The sequence below is a fragment of the Rhinatrema bivittatum genome, chromosome 2 (assembly GCF_901001135.1).
Source record: "Rhinatrema bivittatum chromosome 2, aRhiBiv1.1, whole genome shotgun sequence".
NCBI lineage: Eukaryota > Metazoa > Chordata > Amphibia > Gymnophiona > Rhinatrematidae > Rhinatrema > Rhinatrema bivittatum.
This window is the reverse complement of record NC_042616.1, coordinates 405,749,836-405,773,460: the sequence shown is the minus strand read 5'-3', so window position 1 is coordinate 405,773,460 and position 23,625 is coordinate 405,749,836. Positions and strand designations below refer to the sequence as shown.

Below are 23,625 nucleotides of genomic sequence, written 5' to 3'. Positions count from 1 at the left end.
CATGCAGATTACCCCCATGTTTCTCTTAAGGGTAGTAACTGCCGCTCCGGGCCGGTTTGGCTTTTTTATTTATTCCCATCCTCTAGCCTTTTAGGGATCCACAGTCTTTATGCCATGCCCCTTTGAAATCCTTCACAGTTTTAGTCTTCACCACTTCCTCTGGAAGCGCATTCCAAGCAATCCACCACCCTCTCAGTGAAGAAATATTTCCTGACATTGGTTCTAAGTCTTCCTCCCTGGAGTTTCAAATCATGACCCCTAGTTCTACTAAATTGTTTCCAATAGAAAAGGTTTGTTGACGACCATGGATTATTAAAACCTTTCAAGTATCTGAAGGTCTGTATCATATCACCCCTGCTCCTCCTCTCCTCCAGGGTATACATATTCAGGTTCCTCAACCTCTCCTCATAAGTCATTTGCTGGAGACCACCCACCATTTCGGTCAGCCTTCTTTGAACCACCTCCATCCTGTCTCCTTTGAGATACGGTCTCCAGAACTGAACCCAGTACTCCAGGTGAGGCCTCACCAAGGACCTGTACAAGAGGATTATCATTTCCCTTACTAGATATTCCTCTCTCTCTACAGCCCAGCATTCTTCTGGCTTTGGCTATCGCCATGTCACACTGCTTCGTCGACTTCAGGTCGTTAGACACTATCACCCCAGGGTCTCTCTCCTGCTCCGTGAACATCAGCCCTTCATCCCCCAACGCATATAGTTCTTTTGGATTACTACGCCCCAGATGCATGAATCTGCATTTCTTTGTATTGAATCCCAGCTGCCATATGTTCGACCACTCTTCCAGCTTTCTTAAATCCCGTCTCATTCTCTGAACTCCTTCCGGCATGTCCACTCTGTTGTAGATCTTAGTATCATCCACAAATAGACAAACTTTACCTTCTAACCCTTCCGCAATGTCGCTCACAAAGATGTTGAACAGAACCGGTCCCAACACCGATCCTTGTGGCACTCCACTTAACACCATTCTCTCTACAGAGTAGGTTCCATTTACCATCAACCATTGTCTTCTATCCATCAACCAGTTTGTAATCCACACAAACACTTTGGAGCTGACTCCCAAGCTTCTCATTTTGTTGATGAGTCTTTTGTGTGGGACCATATCAAAAGCTTTACTAAAATCCAAGTAAATTACATCGAGCGCTCTTCTCTGATCCAGTTCTCTAGTCACCCCATCAAAGAAATCAATTAGATTCATCTGACAGGACCTTCCCCTGGTGAATCCATGCTGCTTCTGATTAAGCAACCCACCAAATTGTAGATAGTTCACTATCCTTTCTTTCAGCAGAGTCTCCATTAATTTTCCCACCACCGAGGTGATGCTTACCAGCCTGTAGTTTCCAGCCTCTTCTCTGCTCCCACTCTTGTGAAGTGGGACCACCACCGCTTTTCTCAAGTCACTAGGTACTACACCCTTTTCCAAAGATCTATTGAACAGGTCACACAGTGGACCCGCCAGCGCATCTCTGAGTTCCCTCAGTATTCTGGGATGAACCTTATCCTGCCCCATGGCTTTGTCCACTTTCAGTTTTCTTAGTTCTTCCCTTACATTCTCTTCTGTAAATGGAGTTTTGTCTACTACACCCCCTTCTACAGTCTTGATAACAAGTGACGGTCCTTCTCCAGGGTCTTCTTTTGTGAAACTGAACAGAAGTATTTGTTTAATATTTCTGCTAATTCATCATCTCTCTCCACCCACTGATCCTTATCCCCTTTCAATTTCACTATACCACTATGTGCCTTTCTCCTTTCTCTGATATATCTGAAAAATGTTGTCACCTCGCTTTATCTCCTTGTCAATCCTTTTCTCTGCCTGACTTTTTGCTTTCTTGATTACTTTTTTCATCTCCCTCAGTTTCACCAGATAATCCTCCCTGTGTTCCACTTTTTGGGATTCTTTATATTTCTTAAAAGCTGCTTGTTTTGCTTTTATTAATTCAGCCACCTCCTTTGTGAACCAGATTGGATTCTTATTTCTCTTCCTTTTGTTTACTTTTCTAACATACAAATTTGTTGCTTTTGTAATTGCTCCTTTTAGTTTGGCCCACTGTTGTTCGACCTCTCCCATTTTCTCCCAGTCTTCAAGTTCTGCCTCCAGATATTTCCCCATATCGACAAAGTCTGTTTTTTTGAAGTTCAAAACTCGGGTCTTTGTGACACTTCTCCGGATCCTATTTGCAATATCAAACCATACTGTTTGATGATCACTGGCGCTGAGGTGGGACCCACCCGGACATTAGAGACATTATCCCAGTTAGTGAGCACTAGGTCAAGTATAACTCCCTCCCTCGTGGGTTCCATTACCATTTGTTTGAACAGAGCCCCTTGCAGGGCATTCACTATCTCTCTTCTTCTATTAAGATTCTGCAGAAGGGATTCTCCAGTTCACGTCTGGCAGATTAAAATCACCAACAATCAACACTTCCCCCTTCTTTCCCACCTTTATAATGTCTTTGATCAGATCTCTGTCTAGTTCTTCCATTTGAGTCGGAGGCCTGTACACCACTCAAGTAAAAATGGATGTACCATCATCTTTTTTTAGGCTGGCCCATAATGCTTCTTCTCTACCCCACTTTCCTTGCAGTTCAGTTGCTTGGATATTATTTTTGACATAAAGTGCTACTCCTACCCCTTTTTTGTCCTTTCTGTCACTCCTTAACAAGTTATAGCCCAGTATGACCATATCCCAGTCATGAGAATCCGTGAAGCATGTCTCCATTTCAGCAACAACATCCAAGTCTGCCTCCACCATTAAGGCCTGCAGGTCTGGGATGTTACTGCCCAAACTGCAAGCATTTGTAGTCATAGCTTTCCAATTTTTCTCCCTTGCTATGTTGCACTTCCTAAGAACCTTTTCTGTTTTTTTGTGCTGATTGATTATGTTATTTTCCCCTTTGCTTGACAGTCATAGGTCTTTTTCTGCCAGAACCTACTTTTATCCGACTGATTCTGTGTTTTTTTAAATCCTGGATATCTGATAACTCTGTGGGAGTGGGGGTGGGGGTTGAGGTACAGGTTGCTGTAAACTTGGGGAAGGTGGGTGCCTGATTGTCACATGTCTAGTTCTACCTGAGCCCACTGTAAAATATTTTTTTCCTGGGATTCCGTATCCGCTGTGGGAGATGGGTGACAGATGGATGTTTCAAGGAAAGGGAGGTTAATTGAATCCTGGCCAATTGTTCCCTTAGATGGATTAGCTCCATTTTAATTTTAGACATCTGAAAGCAAAAGGGACAGCCCTTGGTTCTCCAAATGATAGGTCTTGGGACATAAACACCACAATTGTTGCAATGAATTAAAGCCATTCTCTCTGATTAATTAAAATCCTAAAGATAAGGTATGGTATGGTTAGTCCCTAGCAAAGATTTTTAATGGGTATTTGAACTAAAAGTAAGTGTTTTCCAGTAAAGATTAATAGGCAGAGTATGCAAACCAAATTAACATACAAAATGACAGTATAAGTTATATCTAGGCTGTAAGGAACTACTAAGTAATTGGGGATGAGGTAATTGAAGCTAATTATCTAGGAGACCAGGGAAGAGTATATATGAAAGTAAAGCCAGGGGTGGGTGGGTAGAGGGGCAGGGAGAGAGGGAGGGAGGGAGGGAGGGAAATAAATACTGGCTTAAGGAAACTGTCTGTTCTTATTTTAATTCTTGGCCCTAGAAAGCAGACAAAATGGCTCTCTTTCAGGTTTCAGTTTCATTTCTAACAGAGGGTAACAAGAGTAAGAATATCAGATTCCCTATATCTAGCACTGTAGGGGAAACAGCTGGCATTATGCATAAATTATTGAAGTAGTGAGAATCGGTCATTTCCCAGTAAATAAGAAGAAAGTATTTCATTATGTTATTTTGTTTGATGTTCTTATTACATGTATTATGTTGATTGTTATTTTATGCGATATTTCTATATTGTTTTGAGTGATTTTTAATCTGGAAGGAGATTTATAAATATTAAATAAATAAATCTGGAGGGAGGAAAGGAGTGGGTGGGAAGGGAAAAGAGTGTCTGGAGAGAGGAAGAGATAAGAGAGTTGGTATAAAGGATCTGGAAGGGCTGGGAAGGGGTTGAGAAGCAGTATAAAGAGAGGATTGTAAAGAGAGTGAGAGACAGAGGAAAGGCACAAGCTTGTGAAGTGGGTGAGAGAGTACAGAATATGGAGATGCAGGATTTACTTTGACATTCTTCCCTTCCCATATAAACTCCAGACTTCATTCTCATAGCCATAAAGAAGAACTGGTTGAATGAGGCTATCAAATAATTTTAATGGTAGTTTTACTGAGTAGTTAAAACTGGCTGGGTTTTTTTTAATTGATAGAAGACCCTTGAGACTTTTTCTTATTGTGTCTTTTATAGCATATTAAAGGCAGGGGACCATGCTGTGGGTTGGGCATGAAGTGTGAAAATGTCACTTTGATTTGCTCCCCTTAATACTTAGCTTGCTCCCCTTGTCATCCCCCGAAATGCTTCTGTCTAGAGACCCCACTGCCTAGGTGAGTCAAGAGAAAAGGTGGATGAGAGGTGACATGCATATCATTTAGAAGTTCAAGAACTGGAAACTGTTAAAAAAAAGAGATTTAGAGAAATAAGTATCCCAGATGAACTGAAGGTAGTCAGTCAATGTAATAAAGCAACAGGGAAAGTTAAACAATTTGCTTAGTTACATAAGCACAGCTATCGTCAGAAAAAAGAAGGTAATATTTCCCTTGTATAGGTCACTAGCAAGACCCCGCTTTGAGTACTGTGTTCAGTTCTGGGGACTGTACCTTCACAAGGAATCTGAGAAGATGGAAACAATTCAGAGAAGGGCCTGCAACACAAACCCTACAAGAAAGGCTTGATGCACTCAAACTGTATTTGCTGGAAAAAAGAAGGACTGGGCGGATATAATAGAAAGATTCAAATATTTAATAGACTTCCATAAATTATAGGACATTTTCCATAAAAATTGAACTTTAAGGACAAGGGATCATGATATGAAGTTGGAGGGAGAAAAGTTCAGAGTAAAATGACAAAATACTTCTTTACTGATAAGATCATAAATGCTTGGAAAAATCTACTAGCAGAGGTAGCAGAAACTAATACTGTGAGAGAATTCAGGCATGCTTGGGACAGGTATAGAAGACAGAGGTAGGATCAGAGTTAGAGGTTGCAGTATTGTAGCCTACCCATCCTTCCCTCTGAGAGTAGTCTCACAGGAAGAGATGATAAGAAAAAAAACAAAGGGCAGATAAAGGAAGCATGACTTAGTGACATTGCAGGTACAGGGCACCTGGGTTGGAACCAGCAGCTTATAACTCCTCAGAAACCAACTGGATTGATGCTAGCAGGCTGATGGTGTCCAAGCCCTATCCAGCAAGGCCACAGGGACTTAAGCAGTCGGATGTTTTGGGGCAACAGCTTTGCTAGTGTCGGTAGCTGTTTAGAGAATTACAAAGCTTGGTAATAAAGCATAGGGTGGGGGGAGGGGGAAGATGCATTTTGGATTATGTATGGGAACTTATATGCTCCTCCATCCAAGCTGGTAGAGATCCAAAGAGGAAGACAACCAAGATTTGACAGTCAAGTGTCTATGGCTGGCAACTGGGCAAACTGGATGGGTCAATCTGCTGTCATCTATTATGTGTGATGAGTTCTCTAAATTGAATCAACATCTAGGAGTACAGTATGGGAGAGATTTTGGGTGGGGAAGCCCCCAAAGTTTTCTCTTTAGGAAGAAGGGAATAAAGAAAGCTCAAAATGTGCTGTACCAGTGAACCATCACTAGATGGAAAAGGAAAATTTCTAGAGGGAGTTAATGATGGGTTCAAATGATAATGGTTCCTTCCTTTAAGAGGGTTGGGAAGAAGATCCTCATTGGGAAGTGGTCATAAAACTATATAATCTGATTCATAGTAATTGGCAGGAGGAGACTCCAAGATAGACTAAGAGGCTGGAAGGAACTGTCAGTAAAGGCTGGTGAGACCAGGACCCCTCCTTATAGGAGAGGGCACTTCCGGGGCTTCCCCCTTTAAGGGGAAAGGACTAAACTATAAAAGGTGCTTCCTTTTATGAGGAAACAACCTAGGGAAGAATTGGCCTCAGAGACAGGGGAGGACCAAGGGAAGGAGAGGCCCTTAGGAAATGGAGTGTGCTGAGGATGCCAAAGAAGTCTTTGACACTGCAGGGCTACAGAGTATTGGAGCTAAAAAGAAGGGCTATTCTGTTGCTAATGATGTGAGTACCTGATTCAGTTTGAAGCTAAGGTTGATGTGTTGAGAAGAGGTTGAGATATCTTGTGGTTCGAGGGATCAGATATCCATTTGGGACTGGTGAAGCAGTGCAAAAATGTAACATATTTCTAATAGAGTATGATGGAGGAGTAATGTAGAGCATGGTAAAAGATTGAAATAATTCTCAGGGAGCATCTGTGCAATTTGTCCATAACTGTTCCAATGATTTCTGGAAGCTGTATCTTGGCTTTGAAAGCCCATGAACTCTGATTGAATCTGTATCTTGCACTATCACCAGCTGGCTTATAAATATTTGATATACTGGTCAACCCAGAAATAAAAGTTTTAATTGTTTGGTATATACATTAGTAGGGACAATGACTGGGGTACCAGTGGAATACCAGCACAGACAATAGAAATAGTGAGTATAGGGTTCACAGAGAGGAAACCCCAGAGGTTGGTTTCCCTGTTCCAGTCTAAGCAAAGATTGTTGCCCTGTCTGCCACTAGGCCCGGGTCTACTACACCATCAGCTTAATCTGTATTGCTGACGCCTTCGACTGAGAGACTGGCACTCAGACTACATGGGGCATGACTATCTCAACATTTTGGGGTAGATTTTAAAAGGTGCGCGCAGGAGTAGATTTGTTCGCGCAACCCGGCGCGAACAAATCTACTCTCGATTTTATAACATGCACGCATAACCCTTTGAAAATCTGCCCCTTTGTGTGCCCCATCCGACTGGACGAAGGGGTAGTTTCACATATGTTTTATTTATTTATTTGTTTGTTTATTTCCTACCTTTTTGAAATTAACTTTTTGAAGACCGCAGTCAACAAAAGAGGTATACAGTACATTAGAATAGCAGCATATGAGCAGCTTTACAAATAAAACAGCAGCAAAAACACATTTAACTGCAAACAAAAGGTGCACTTTGTTAATGTTACTATTTAATGGAAGATATTTTTTCTGAGGGGAAGAAGCTTTGGATTTTTCAGATCAAGCCTAGTCAAATTACTGGAAATTGCCTTACTTCCCTATTTTTTTATGCTTCTGAGCATAACTTTTCAGTTTCATAGGAAGGAGTTTAATATAATGAAGGACATATCTGTTCTGAGCTGTAACTCCCATGACTTCTTTGATATAGTCACTGCATGACTTCCAATGCATTCAGTAGTTTCTCCTAGTCCAGTCCTGGGACCCATACATACGGCTCTGCCAATTACCTCAATCCTGCTCCGCAACACCCCATACTATTCCAGTAATGAAACACACCCAGATTCTGCCAATAACCTCATTCCTGACCTACAGCACCCCAGCTGGGGATGGAAGCTCAATGCAAAGAAGCAATAGGTGTGGCTACTCCTGAGCACACAGAGTTGGAAGAAATGTTGATGGAAAATGGTAAAAATACTAGAGATGTGCATTTGTTTTAAAAGAATGTGCAAAACAGAACAAATAAGGGCAATTTGTGTCATTTGGGGGCCCCGAAATGAATTTAGGGACCACCAAATGAAATGAACCTTATTCGTTGCATGTTTAAAAAGAATGCATTGGGCCTAGGCCTAGGCCCACGGCTGGGCCCTCACCTAGGGTATAGACCAAGGCTCAAAACTGGGGCTGCGGCCTACGTGAGTGTGATGCCGGCACTTCAGCCTATGCCTGAACCTGGGACATCGCCTAGGACATAGGGCGAGGTCCAAAGCAGGGACCATGGCCTAGGCCCGAGCGCAATGCCAGAGTGTCAGTTTAGACCTGGGCCAATTCAGGTACCTCGGCTGAGACCTGAGACCCCTGAAAAGTTTAGTTACCTGATCTGTCGGGTATCCAAAGAAGCCGCCAGGCTGGGTCCCAACACCTGGGCCTTGGCCTGTACTAGACTCAGAGGGGTTCTGAATTGGAGGCTGGAAAGCAGTGGTGCATCTCTCACTGGCAAATGATCACACACAGCACCTGGCTAACAGCTTCATGACTGGAAGGGAGAGAGACTACTGTTTCTACCCTGGACAGATTAAAAAAATGTTTAAGTGTGTCTCTACAGAGCATTTTAGCTTGTCTTGCAAATATGTAAATTGGGGGAGATATAAACAGTCTGGCCACACCAGCGCTGAGTACAGTGAGTGAGTAAAATGCAACCTGTATGGGGTGGAGGGTGATGTGTACGTGCATTGTCCTCAAGCAAATCACAACTGCCACCTCACACTGAATGCTCCCCAAAAGGAAATCTGTGGTGAGAGGCAAGAGACTCGGCAGAGGAGGAACCCAATGTAAGCCAGCTGCTCTGCCAAATGAGGCAAGAGACTGCTGAATGTCAATCTGTATGAGACTGTGCTGTGAATCAGCCAGAACAGGGGCTACCTTGAGTAAAAGAGAGACTTTGTTCAGATTTTTGTATCTTATGTTCAAGTTTTTTGTTTTTTTTTTAAATCTTTCTTTATTACAGTTTTATATAAAACAAAACACTAGAAAACAGGATATGAAAACAGGATAAAACAGGTGAAACCCATCTCCCTCCCCACCCTTCCCACCCCCTTAACCACATACACCATATACCTTAAGCATATCAAAAGCAGCCTGGCATACCAGTTCAAACCCATCTGTTTCCCGCTAGGTTTTGCACCCAGTCTCTCCTGAATGTTTGTATTTGTATCCAGTAACGGTAAGGATCAAATCCCGTTTAGAGTCCGTAAGTGACCACCAAAACTTATTCCAAACCGCTGCACATATGTCCTTCTTTGCCGTCGGTTGCGATTGCGCCATCCAAAACTCATGTTGTAAGAGCGTCACCAGACGTACATGCCATTGCCCTCCCAAGGGCCTGTCTTCAGATATCCACTGTGACATGATCGTCTGCACCGCCACGATCAGTGCCTTTTCCAAGAACCGCATATCACACTCTGGCAGCTCCTTCAACTCTCCTTGGGGTAATCTGAAAAGGCAAAGCCTCAAGTCCTTGGGAACTGAAGTGTGAAGTATCCTTTCCAGACTCGACAACACCTCTGACCAAAAAGCTTCCAACTGAGGACACTCCCACAATCCATGAATATATGTCCCTACTTCCTTTTTGCATTTAAGACAAACTGCAGAGTCGCTGAGGTGGGCTGCAAATCTTTGAGCTTGGGAGATATACATACAATGCAGAAGTTTAAACCCCAATTCCTGAAGCAAGACATTTTCCGATATTTTGGTACTGTTAACCAGTATTTCCTCAATATCCGACATAGCCAAGTATACATTAGCAGTTCGAACCCATTTATTTTGAATTACCATTTTTGCCTCTATAACAGGTATATCTCGTAAAGCACGAGACAATGTAGAGCAGGAATGGCCTGACTTGTCCCTGGGCATAAAAAATGCGCGCAATGGGTCCCACAACGGTCCCATGGTGTACGAACCTATTAGGCTATGAGCATAATGCCTTGCCTGCAGGTACACAAAGAAATCTTGTGGTCGCACCCCATAAACGTGTTTGAAATCTTGAAAAGACCACAAGTTCCTAGATCCCAGCTCATACAAATGATAAACATTGCGTATCCCCTTAGCCTCCCAAGTTTTGAAAACAGCCCCCATCATCCCACTGGGGAACATGGGATTGCCACAGAACGGCATGTAAGGAGTTATAGGGCTCTGTAAGCGAAGGATATGCAAACACAAAAATCGCCAAGCCTTCCGGCCTGACTGTAATATCATATGTCCCCGATAAGTGGCCGGGAAATGGGTGCCCCCAACTTGCATCAGGGATTCCGGCATATAGGGACTAAGCCATTCTAATAAAAAGGTACGGGGCGTGAATTTTCCAGTGCCATCCAGCCAATCCTGGATATGTCATAAGACACAGGCTAAATTATAAGCTCTCCAATTCGGGCATGCTAACCCCCCTTGCCGACCGGGGAGCTGAAGCGTCGTGAGGGCCAATCTGGGTTTACGTCCTCCCCATAAGAAAATACGTATGACCCTATTTATACCTACAATGTCGGCCTTAGTTAACCAGATAGGTAATTGTTGTAAAACATACAGCCATCTAGGCAATTCCAGCATTTTTAATAGCACAATTCTGCCTTTCAAAGACAGCGGAAGAGAGCTCCACATTTGCAATTTCTTAGTCATATTGTGCAGAAGGGGACGAATATTTGTCTCCTGAAGCTGCTTGACGTCTCTGGTCAGCAGAATACCCAAATACCTCATGGTATTGCCTGCCCACTTCAGTAGAAAATCCCCTTTCCAATTCTGGCGCACCGACCTCCCAAGATCCATAGCCTCTGATTTTTCCACATTTATTTTCAACCCTGCAAAGGACCCGAATAATCTCTGATGTACTAGTACCCTGTCAAGGGAGTTTTGTAGGGAGGTAAGAAACACCAAAACATCGTCTGCAAAAGCAGATACTTTAAATTCCTGCCTCCCCCAGATGAACCCCTTAATCTCCGGATCTGTCTCTATTTTCCGTAGAAGCGGATCAATTGAGAGGATGTACAATAATGGCGACAGAGGGCAGCCCTGTCGTGCACCCCGATGTAATCTAAAATCGTCTGAGACCTGACCGTTAGCCCGAATAGCAGACTTAGGGGCATGATAGAGCATCCTAATATTGTGAACAATCTCACCTTCAAAACCATATCTCCCCAAGACCGAAAACAGGTAATCCCAGGAGACCCTATCGAAGGCCTTTTCTGAATCAAAGCCCACCAGGAGCGCTGGATTCCCCTGTTTATGGCACTCCTCCATTGCTATAATGAGTTTGGTGATATTGGTGCTGATTGCCCGCCCTTTGACAAAGCCTACCTGATTATCTGTGATAAGATCTGGAAAAACCGCACTCATCCTGTCCGCCAGGATTTTTGCAAATACCTTGGCCTCAAAGTTTAAGAGAGAAATCGGCCGATAAGCCGCCGGGGAGGATAAGTCCTTACCCGGTTTCTCAAGAACAGTGATAAACGCTCTAGTTGTCTCTTCTGGGAACTGCCCTCTCCGTTGAGCCTCTCTGTAAAAAAGAAGCAAGTCTTCTGTGGCCCGGGAAATTAAACATTTATAGTACTCGGCACTAAAACCATCAGGGCCGGGGGCTTTATTTGCCTTACTTGCCATGATAGCGCTCCTCAGCTCTTCTAATTGTATAGGTTTATTAATTGAAGCTAATTTTTGTGGATCAATTTTTGGAATGGGCAGATCACGGAAGAATTCTTCCTCCTGAGCTGTGCCCCCCCATCTTTCTTCGGAGTAGAGCCTCTCATAAAACTTCCGGAACTCTGCACAGATCTCCCTCCCAGACGTTATTGGTGTCCCATCACCTTTCCTCAGCTTATCAATCACTGTACTCCTCCTGGCTAACCGGACCATATTTGCCAAAACCCTCCCAGACTTATTTCCAAACCTAAAAAATTTATGAGCTCCCCGCTGTAGTCCCCTCTGCGCTCTCTCATGAAGTATCCCATTCAAGGTACGCAAGATGTCATTATAGTGCGTTTGGGCCTGGGGAGATGGCATTTGTGCCAGCTGTTGCCTGGCCTGTGTCAACTGTGTTTCCAAACGAGCAATATTTCTAGCCATCGCCCTAGATTGTGCTATCGTATAGGATGTGATTTCTCCCCTCATTACTGCCTTACTGGTTGCCCAATACAGCCACGGGTCGTTCTTGTGAGCCCTATTATTATGCGCAAAATCATCCCATTTAGCGATTAGAAAGTCCAGGAATTTAGAATCCCCTTGCAAGTGGCCAGGAAACCTCCAAAGTCTACAGGGAGGCTCCCCCAGACCATCTCCAATTTCCACCCAGATAATTGCATGGTCTGAGATTTCTATAGGCCCAATTTTTGCCTGTCCTATCTGAGGCAATAGAGAGGAGGAGACCAGCACATAATCTATTCGAGATAACGTCGAGTGTGCCTTCGAAACATGAGTATAATCCCTCTCAGTCGGGTGAAGCGTCCTCCAAATATCCAACAAATGTAATTCAGCACAAAGAAAGGAAACCCCCTTCCCCAGCATATTAGGTGTGTTGAGTGCAGGCCGCGAGCGGTCCACACTGGGGTCGCCCACACAGTTAAAATCACCTAAGAGCACTAGAGAGCCCCGAGACATGACTAATACTTTTCCCAGCAACCCCTGAAAGAAAGAATGGGTATATACATTTGGCGCATATACTGTGCAGATTGTTATCTCCCTGCCATTCAGCTTGCCAATCAGAATGAGAAACCTTCCCTGGGCATCAGATTCCTGTTTGATTAATTCAAACTTAAGGCTCTTATGGATTAAGAGTGCAACTCCAGCCTTTTGTCCAATTGCTGGGGTATAGAAGCACTGCCCTACCCATTGCCTTTTCAATTTAAGACTTTCGGCAGCAGACAAATGCGTTTCCTGAAGGGCTGCAATCCCCACTTTCTGTCTTTGTAAAGAAGTAAGTATCTTTTTCCGCTTAACAGGCGTGCTTATGCCACCTACATTCCAGGAGATATACCGTGTGTAACCTATCCTGTTTCCAGTGCGGTCGTGTACCATGGAATCCTTTGTTTGGGTTTCAAGGGGATCGGTCTCCCAGCCTGAACCGCCCCCTCCTCAAGTCCTAAAGCTACAGTACCTAGCCAGTCGTTTGCCCACGTATGGTGTATGTCCCCCTTGTGAGTTCCCCCCTTCCCCGTACCCCCTCTCCCCAGCCTCCCCCCTTTGCCCCCCTCAACTATATACAATATAATCAAACCGGCCCACATCTTTAGGCTAGAGGTCCGTTAAACGATGCGACCAGGTGCTGGCCCACGTAGGACCGGGTTAATTGCAGAACCCTTAGCCATACGTACCTAACCACATGGGTAGCTACAGAATATGTTTTATGTAGTGACAACATTACAACCCCAGAACCATCAGAGGATTAAGTGTCCTCGATATGTTTACATAACTAAACAGTACAAACTGGTAACTGCTAAAAGGTAGGTTCCCAAGGCAGTGTAAGACCCATACACGTCCCATATCCGGACGGAGGACTTCATTCACTTGGTAGTCTTTAACTCGTGTAGCCTCCTGCACAGCTGCCCCGGGGCACTCCAGGGGCAGACCACACAGCAGTCCCACGTTGTCATACCAGCCAAAGCTCATGGCACCCCCGGAATCTCCACCTTCTAGAAACTGAAGGCATGTCAACAGCCAGAATGACGAAACCACTGTATAACATAATCCGCACTCCCAGTATAGAACTCGCTTCTCAGCAATCCGATCACATACGAAGCAATTTGCACCACATCCTCGCTCTTTCATGCAATAGCTGCTGTACTTGTAGAAATCCTTCCTCTCACAGCAGTTCCAAGGACTGGGAGCTTGTCCCAGTTTCTACTTATTATTGCCAGAAGTTCCCAGCCAGGCCATGGCTTTTTCCGGGGAGTCAAAGGTGCTCACCTTTCCATCCCGCCAGATTCGTAATATAGCCGGGTACTGGAGCACGAATCTGATGTTCTTGTTGTATAAGTCATTACAGGTAGCCGAAAACAGTCTGCGCTTGGCTGCCACCGCAGCTGAAAAATCTTGAAATATCACTATTTTGTGATCTTTATACTTTAGGTCTCTTTTTTTCCGGTATGCCGCAAGGATAGTTGCACGTTGCGCCCAGTTCACGAAACGTGCTATGACCAGGCGGGGGCGCGTATCTGAGTCTCTCCGGAATCCCAGCCTGTGGGCCCTTTCTATTGTAAGCCAGCCCTCTAAGGATTCCACACTTAAGGCCCCAGGTAGCCAGGATTCAAGTATAGCTTGTAACTCACCCTCTTGAATCTCTTCCGGCAGACCCATGAATTTTAAGTTGTTCCTTCTGGCTCTATTTTCTAAGTCCTCCAGTTTGGCTTCTGCTGCGCTTGCTGCAGTCTCCAATGCTGTAATTCTGGCCACCATTGCTTGCTGATCTTCCTCCACTGCTGCTATTCGGCCCTCTGTAATGTCAATCCTGTGACCAATATCAGTTAGCGATTCCTTAAGTGTGGCGAAGTTTTCGGCGATTCCAGTAAAATTAGGCTCCAACGCTACCACAACAGCAGCAGTCATTCGCACAATCGCTGCCTCATCCAGACTCGCCATTTCCTGCTGCTTCCCGCCGTCCGCCATTTTCTGCTCAGCCCCTCCGCTTTTAGGTTTTTATTTTTCTTTGCGGGGCGTTTTCGTCGACATTCCTTGCAGCCTACAAAGCAGATCGTGGACGTCCTGAGCTATTCCGCTGCCTTTTCGTACCCCCCGCTACCGATTTCGAGTAGATTGACACCTCAAATTTTTAGCTTTTCGCGGGCCAGCACCCAGAGCGCTGAGAAGCACGGCTAGTCAGGCTATCGCATCACGTGACCTCCCATGTTCAAGTTTTTTGACTGGAGGTGATAACCTAGAGCCACGGTAATAGTTACCCTTCGGATCTGGACCAAAGACCCGTAGCATCCCTCTAAGGAAACCAGGGGCTGCAGTGAAAGTAATCACTCAGAGGAGATAACTGACAGTCAGAGACGTTTTTCACCTTTTTGGTTGGTGAGGAGGTTTTTGTCACCCCCTCCACATGTTTAAGTTATGCAAATTTTAAATAGCTGGGAAGTGCATGTGTACATCAATGTACGCACGCCCAGAAAAAGTAGGCAGAAAAGGGGCATTCCAGCACATAACCCCTAATTTTCTTCAGCATGAAGGGGGAGAGAAGGAGAGGGAGAGAGAGAGAGACACACACACTTTATAAGGTGCAGCCGGACACTCAATAGATGGACCATTGTAAGGGGCATTTTGATCTGGGGTGAGTTTTTGGGAGGTGGGTTGGGGTAAGTGGGGGTGTTGTTACAGACACATTTAGAGGTACTTATTGTAAAATTGACATCATTAAAGAATTTTAGACCTTATAAGCGATGGAAAGTTGATTTGATTGGAGTTGATTTGTATACTACAGCCTCTGCTAGCTGCATTGTACAAATCAACTCCTATTCATCGCTTATAAGGTCTAAAATTCTTTAATGATGTCATTCCCTCATTACAGCATCTCCCTGAGCCTAGGAACACGTACAGAGAAGTGGACCCAACCTGCAGCTGTAAGATTATTCAGTTTGGACAAATGGACATGGAGTTAATTTTGATAAAATCAGTAACTTTTCAGTTAAACACACAGTTCTGTGTTTCACCTGTTTGTCCTCAGTGTTACTGCATTGTTAACTATCAAACGGGCCGATTCAGTAAAGTCCGCGGGAGAGCGGACGAACGCCCGCTCTCCCGGTGCGCGCACAGGCCACTTGCCTGTGCGCGGGCACACCTAATAGCGCCCTCAACATGCATTTGCATGTTGAGGGCGCTATTAGGTGCCGCGGGTTGAACACGCATTTTCTGCCCCTTACTGAATAAGGGGTAAGGGAAAACGCGCGTCCAAGGGCAGGTTAACAGTGCGCTCCGTCGGAGCGCATTGTACTGTATCGGCCTGAGAGTAAACTGCAGGAAACTCACACGCCTAAGAGAATCCACACCACTGCCTGCCTTCACTCCCGTAGATAGAACCCACACCTTGGGGACTAGTGAGAGGGGAGATATTGATAGTGAAGACAGCCCCAATATACATTTTTTTTTGTGTGCCCTTGGAAGAAATGCCAGTCCAGAGAAAAGGATTACACTGAAAAGGAACGTTGTGCCCCACAATCATGGAGAGTTTTCTGGGCAAACCTGTCAGTAATATCAAAATTAGCTTATTTGTTATGTGATGCAAATAGCTTCAGTTTGTATTGTCAAAATATTGTAAATGCAAATACTGCACGTATGGAAATATTTTGTTGTCAATAAATACACTAGAATGACCCTGCTATTCCAGCACAACTCTGCCAGTGTACCTCAGTCTTGATCTACAGCACCTCCTGCTAGGGGCACCTATTAAGTGAATGGCAAGGGGTGCTGCAGGCCAGGAGTGAAGTTCAGTGATGATTCTGAGATGTGGACAAATGTCTTCCAGCAGGTAATATAAACCACATTCAACTTGACCCAGTGTGAAAGCTTTCTGAGCCTCCTGATTCCCCTCATGACCCTGGAGATTAGAGATTTTGCAGATCCCTGAGTTTGACAGATGTTGATTTACTCCCACTTCAGGAAACAAATAAAAGCCTGCCTCTGCTGTGAGGTCTTTAATGCCTGACTTGGAACTCTGATAGACTTAGTCCGGGGAAACTGCCTTGCATCCCCTTGAATTCCGTAAATATGCCTATATTCTTTTGTCACCAATATTTCTGCTGCACTGCTGTTAGAACCTAGTCAATGTTTGCTGATCTATTTAAGGTTCGTCCCGAGGTGCACCTTTTTATTATCAAGTTCTGATATGGTTTCTGCTCCTGTTCTGATTTGTTTCTCGCCTTTTTATTTGTGAAGCTGCAAATGACCTCTGTACGCTGCCATTCTAATATGCTGTAACCTGCCTTGGGTGAATTTTGTATTAAAAAAAAAAAAAAAAAAAGTGGATAATAAATCCAAGCAATAAATAAACACAATAAACTTCAGCAATTGCATGTGGAATCTGTACTGTCTAGATATTTTATTTCTCTGTTTTGTTTCTGGGGGGGTTGCCTTTGAGTTAAATATTTAACTGTGTAGGCTTCCTCATAGGTGAACTAAAGCAGGAAGTTCTTACACAGAGCAAACGAGCCCAAAACAGTACAACTGTGTTGCGCTTGAAAGAACCACCACTGCTGATGAATGCCACAGATAAGTCTGACTGGGTCCCTCCCAGTGCCAGCTTTAACCTCTCAGTGCTCCTCCTGCACAGGAAAATGAACTTCACATAGCACAGCTGCTCCAAGCTGCGCATCCTGTCAGGCTTGCTGGATCCTCACTCGTTCACTGGAAGGCAGACATTTTGGCAGAGTGCAGTTATGAAGCTCCCACTCATTACCGTGGGCGAGGCTGGAAACTCGTGCTCACTTGCTGTACGGAAGCCTCCCTTACTGGAGCCTGGCTGAGCCAGCAGCCTCACTCACACTGGCGCCAGAAAAATTGGCACAAAGCATTTCTGGGCCATGCCTTCGGTGAAGAAATTCTTGAGCATCCCTGAAAATGGGAAGGCAGAACCCCACACTCTCCCTGGCCGCGCCAAAAACACGCTCGCCGCCTTAAGCCCGACTCGTCTTGTCTATGCCTTCTCTCTAGAAATTGCTCTGATGAGCTACACAAGCCCTCTATGACACAGTGGCTCCCTTTTTGGTCTTTTGCTCGTAAGAATTCAGTACTGATTTTTCAATTCCTCTTTAAAAGCCTAACAGATTGAGATTCTCGTACAGCACTCTGCCACAGGTATTAAAAATCCCAGACTGACTCATCTGCTCTTTATGACCTGCAGCTAGGTGGTCGGTGGCAGCGCTGGGATATTTTCAGAAGGGGCTCAGACCCCATCCGTCCAGAAAAACTCTGCCCTCTCCTTCCTCACACTCATCAGTATCATCCCCTCATCACTCAAGCACTCCCTGCACCACCTCCTGCTTGTTTGCTATAGGGGTGCAATGCAGACTTTGCTGCAACTAGCCTTACAGAGAGGTCGGAGGGGAGGGGGGAGGCCATGAGGCCTTTTCGGGAAGAGCGCAACAGAATGAAGAAACTAAAAATACACAGATGAAACCTTTAAAAAAGGGAAGTGATACCTACCCGTCTCCCACCACCACGCATTTGATGGCCTGCATCGTTATGGGGAGTCGAGTCGAAGCGGAGGAGAGGACCCAACTCTCTCTCTGGCACGACTGGAGCGGGGAAGTGAGAAAATAAAAAAATAAATGAAAGAACGAAGAAAAAGGAGAAACGGGCTGAGAGAGAGGACAATGGGATTGGCACGAGGAAGAGGAACTGCCAATATTTACTCAACTCCTAAAAGTTGATTGAAAAAAAAAATCCTATACTAAAAGGACAGTTTAAGTGCTGAAGAGGTTGTCTGGAGGTGCTGTGGCTCCTCTGGTCCTCTTCCCTTCTGGGGCACGCCTCCTTCTCCTCCACACAGAGACAGCAGCCCAATGTCTCAGTTTTTCTTTACTTCCTCATCGCTGACTGCCAGCCACAATCAAGGCACCCTTAGCAGCTGCTTCCTCCTGATTGGTACCGAAAGGAGGGGGGGTGGGGGGAGGGCTGAAAAAAAAAGGCCATTTCAAGTTTGTTTAAAAATAAAAGTCAGCAGGGGTGTTACTGACTGTACTGAGGAATGGGGAGGTGGGGCATTACAGAGAACACAGTTCAAATTCACATTCTACAATGGATTTGTGGAGATGGAACCGTAGAAGGAATATGTAGGGGGGTTGTGTGTGTGTTTGTGTGTGTGTGTGTGTCTGTGTGTTTGTGTGTGTGTATGTATGTGTGTGTGTTTGTGTATATGTGTGTGTGTGTATGTTGTGTATGTATGAGTGTGTGTGTGTATATATGTGTATGTGTTTGTGTGTATGTGTGTGTATGTTGTGTGTGTATGTGTGTGTGTATATATGTGTGTGTGTTTGAGTGTGTGTGTGTGTGTGTGTGTTTGTTGCAGGCAGAGGGGAGGCAATTACAGGTACAATCCCATGCCCCCCCCCCCCCAAATATGTCAAAAGTATAGCTTGGCATACATAAGCACAGATGACATAGATAACAAGGATGGTGCAGGGCTACTTATCAATTAGCGTGCACTTAATTGAAAATAATGTTAAATAATTGTTTCATTATTGTAAACTGCATGGATTACTTTTTGCAGGCAGTATATTAAGTGCTAATAAATATAATTTTTTAAAAAAATAAACATATACAATATTTAATTGATTCATATGTAAGGGGGTCCCAAATCTGTCCCTCACTAGCAGGCTGCAGAGTCTCAACAGACCTGGGTGTGAGGTTAGAATAGAGTGGTAGAAGAGGTTTAACGCTCCCCTGTGGGAGGTGTCAATTTTTAATAAAACCCCTATGCCCTTGTGCTTTAGGCTTCTTCAGAGTCTCCCTGGCTAAGAGAGAGGTGCTGGAGGGCGTCTCTCCAAGGGGAAAGGACTTCCTGCCCTGCTTCCTGTCTTGGGTAGGTGGCTGGGGCTGCCCAGGGCTTAGGACTGGAGATTGTTTCCTGAGATTTTCCTGACAATCTAAGAAAAGGGGAATGAAGCTCACACTCCTTAGTCTGTCTGAAAGGGATTTCTTCTGAGTTGGAGAATGAGGATTTTGCCTTGGTAGGAGTCAGAGGGATGACTGCCTAACATGGGAAAAGACCCAAGAGTTGCTTTCTGAAATAGAGGAATCAGCCAGCGCTCGTCCGTCTTTGTGAAATCCGGATCAAGTCTTCAGGATTTAGGGGAGCTGCATCCAGAGGTGCAGCTACCAGGGCAGTGACTATGGGGAGGTTTCCTGGTCTGAGAGTACCTACTTCCTGTGATTGAAGGACTGGCTTTGACTGAGACTGTCCTGCCTAATGGGCTTTGGTTTTCTGTACTCACTGTGATTTTTATTTCCTGCAATCAAGTTACCAGTAAATACTTTTCTGGTTGATCAGCTACAGTGTGGAGGGTCTTCTTTATGCTGGACTGGTTGCAGAGGAGCTTCTGGAAGAGAAAACCTTTAAGGAACATGAAAGACTGGCACTTTCCTGCCTCCTTCCCCCCCCCCCCCCCCCCCACCTGTACCCACAAGGGAAGAACCTGGAAGCTTGGATGCAGCTAAGGCCTATGAGACCTCCCACCTGAGCCCCTGTGTATCAGAAGAAGAGACTAAACTAAAACGACACCCATTGTGGGGCCTGAAAGATTTTGGAGTTTTGAGGGTATAAACAGATATTTCCCTTACCTGGGGATGACACCCTGAAAAATTCAGAGCTTTTCACTGGAGAATTGCACAGTTCAGGAGAGTTCTGATGGCTGCTGTCTTCTTTCTGCCGAATAAGAAGACCAGAGAATCTTCTCTAAGAAGAAGCAACCCCCTAGGAACAATGTGATTGCTCAGCAGATGTTGAGAGGGTGTAACACCGATGGGATAGTGGCCCCTTGTTGCTGTGATTGATTAGTGCAGCCTAGCAAGTGAACCCACTAGGCCAACATTGGCAGCTGGAGAAGAAGCCCATATGTGGGTCAGGCTGGAGCTTTGCCTATACCAGCCGCCTCTCCCGTAAGTTGAGCCCTTGGGTTCAGGCAGCCAGTAGGTCTTAGTTGGGTCCCTGGGGATATCCAGATCAAGTGTGATTTGATGTTTTTGCTGTTTTGAAATATTGTTTTTATGGGAAATATTAGAGAACATTTTTTTCAAATATTGTATTGGTGTTCTGTTCATTAACTGGTTTGAAATATTTTTTCTTTTTATGAATATGATTTAACTATAATGTTTTATATTTTTTTATTTTATTATTTCATGTTTGTTTTATGAAGAGTGGTAATATTTCTATTTTTCCATTGTTGCTCTGCATACAGAAGCTACTTGTTGTGGGTTCCACTTCAGTTCTTCTCAGCATGTTTCTATTTATACTTTCTGGACTCTTTATTCTGTATTTGGTCAGGGTCTGTCTGTATTCTGCATATATGACCAATGTGAGCTATTTTGCTGGCATGAAGTTTCTGTGTAGAGATGTATAGCAGCCTATTCTGTTTTCCCAATAAGAGGTGTATTGGTGTTCTAGGGCCTGGTGCAATATTTGCAGTGTTGCTTTTTCATAGGTAAGGTTGTTTCTTCTCAGTGCTTGCAGTTAGGATTGTTTTGGTATGGGAGGTCTACTATACTGTAATGATAAGAACGTTTATATATGGCTATATTTTTTGCAGAGTTTTCTGGTTGGCACTACAGCAGTGGATGTAAATATAATATATATGTTGTAAATGATATTTTGCCTGTAAATTATATTTTGACTGTACTTTTGAATGTTCTTTTTCTTGTAAAATTTGTTACAAGTGCATAATTAAATCTGGTGTGGCTATAGAGAGTGTGGGGGGGGGGGAGGGGGTGATGTGTGTGCAAGGCTGTAATATTTCCCTAGGATATGTAATACTCTTCCCCTTGACCATGAGTTCCAAGGAGGAGCTGATGTTTTTAAAAATATAGGCCTAGATTCATCATTTTGCTATAAATAGGGATGTGGTTAGTGTAATTTTGAGTTACTGCAACATGGACTATTGTGGGCTGCTGTGTGTGTGTGTGTGTGTGTGTGTGTGTGTGTGTGTGTGTGTGTGTGTGTGTGAGAGAGAGAGAGAGAGAGAGAGACTCTTTATAAGGCTTGCATATTGTCATCTACTTACACACCTATAGTAGGGTCATCTAGTAACTCAAGGTCAGGTTTTGGTTTGGGGGCCAGTAACTCAAGGTCAGGTGTAGGGTTTGGGGACCAGTTTTACATGCATGTGAAAAATAACACATGCATTATGGCATTATCGATAATGCCCCAACACATTGTGATGAATGACCCTGAAAGATTTCTGGAGGGAGCTAGGCTTTATTTGACGGGCCAGGGACAGAGACTCAGAGAATCAGGAGGGGTGGGCAGCACAGTTATTGTTTGCAGAGGGTAGCAACAAAGCTAGCACAGGCCCTGGGGATACCCCTAGACTGCTTCTTTTTTACATGCGTCTGTGTACGCACACATTTTCGACTTTTATAAAACACGGATTATGCGAGTAAAGGCTACTGATGTGTACAGTTGCTAATTTTATGCATGTATCATTTTCAAAATTCCTCTTTAAGGCTTTTAAATTTAAATTATTAAATGTCTTTTATGTTTGTAAATGGCCAGCAGTGAGACTAAAATGAGTCTGTCGGTAAAATCAGGGTTCATTGTAAATTATTTTAAATCACTAATTGACTTTTATTTTGAAAATTTCCCTCCTAACGGGCATAATAATCTATATATCAAAAATGTGCAAATGATTTCATGATTGAGCAGACGCTACAGTGTGGAGGGTGTTCTTTTTGCTGGACTGTTTACAGAGCTCCAGGAAGGAAAAAAAAAATTGAGGGTCTTACCCTCTCCCCCCCCCCGGAGAGAACCCGGGAGCAATGTGCAGCTGCGGCTTGTGATCTCCCACGTGAGCCCCTGTGTACCACAAGCCGCTGGTGCAGGGGGGACAACACATGAAGAGGATGATTTTCGATCCGCCCGCATAGGCTAAAAGTCTGCGGGTACCTTTTACCCTCAGACTTCGGGCAGAATGTCCAAAGCCAAATGTATGCACAGAAGTGTACTTTGAAAATGTTCAGGCATGCAAGTACTCTCCTCCCCCCCCCGGGAACACTTATTTAGTATGCACAGAAAAGTGCGCGTGCCCTGCATACTGTGACACGCATGCCCCCTGGGACTATTATCAAAGAGCCACTTACATGCTTAAGACCCGGCTTTATGCATAGAAGTCCCTTTGACATTTATCCCCGCCCCCCTAAAAAGTCACATAGGCCAATAATTAATTGGAAGATGAAAGATTTTTTTTCCTTTTGTTTACATGAATGTTTTTTTCTTCATCTCATTCTCAATACCATCGCTACTTTAATCTTGCCTTCCTTCTTCTGACTCTTAGTTTCTTTCTGTTTTACTTTTCTCCTGCTTTTCCTTTCTCCTTCCCTCTCTCTCACCTTGCTTGTCCCTTTTTCTCTTCTGCAGGTTTATCTCTTTCTCATTACTAATTCTTCTCGCCTTTCTCTCCTCTCCTGTTCTTTTTATGTTCTACTCTCACATTTCCACTCCCTCATCTCTCTAGCTCCCTTGTCTTCCCTTGTCACCTCTTCCTTTCCAAGTGCCCCTCCAATTATTACTCCATCTCTGCCTTCTTCTTCTGCAGCCTACAACACCTCATCCTTCCAACTGTCCATCTCCCTGATTCCTCCATCTCCCCTCCATCTCTCCGTTTCCAACTTCCTCATTTTTCACCTTCCTTGCTCCTTCCTTTATGCCTCTCTCCCCTCCGAGTTATTTATTTTCCCTCCATCTCTCAGCTCACCATATCGACTCTCTATTCTGTTTGGCAGCAGTGTGGAGATAATAAAAGAGCTGTGCTGATGGCCCCTTCCTTCTAAAATGGAATCATATGGCACAGAGACGAGATGGGATAACTGCAGGGGACGGACAGCACAGCCTTTCTGCTGGGTTTGTACCAATGCCGATTCTTGCTTTTGTTCCACGACAGATGTGGTCGTTCTCGTTCCCACTTCCCTGGTGGCCCGGGCTGAGAGTAGGCAGAGAACCTAAGATTCTTGTAGAAGGTGCATTGGACTTGCACTGGGATACATACCCTCCAAGGGCCTTTTCCTTCAGACTGGAGATCTGTAAAATTTGTTGGCAAGTCAAATGCACAAAAATGGATTCTCAGGAGCTAAAACCGGGTAAGATGTGGTAGGCATAGGCACTGAAAGGTCTTGGGCTTGTCTATGTATGTGTCTGCAGTTTTGTGCCTCTATGGTTTTACGGGTATATATGTATGTATGTGTGTGTGTGTGCGTGTGTGTATGTGAACCTGCTGT

The 23,625-nt window shown here is 44.4% G+C and overlaps 1 protein-coding gene across 1 annotated transcript in view; it reads right to left on the bottom strand.

The window, feature by feature from the left end:
* RAC2 (Rac family small GTPase 2) overlaps nt 1-18,191 on the bottom strand; it is a 110,047-nt gene extending 91,856 nt beyond the window's left edge. The window contains exon 1 of the mRNA XM_029590058.1: nt 17,845-18,191. Coding sequence (XP_029445918.1) covers nt 17,845-17,879 — 35 coding nt within the window. The 5' untranslated portion in view covers nt 17,880-18,191. The remainder of the gene's footprint in view (nt 1-17,844) is intronic.
* Nucleotides 18,192-23,625: the final 5,434 nt, after the last annotated feature.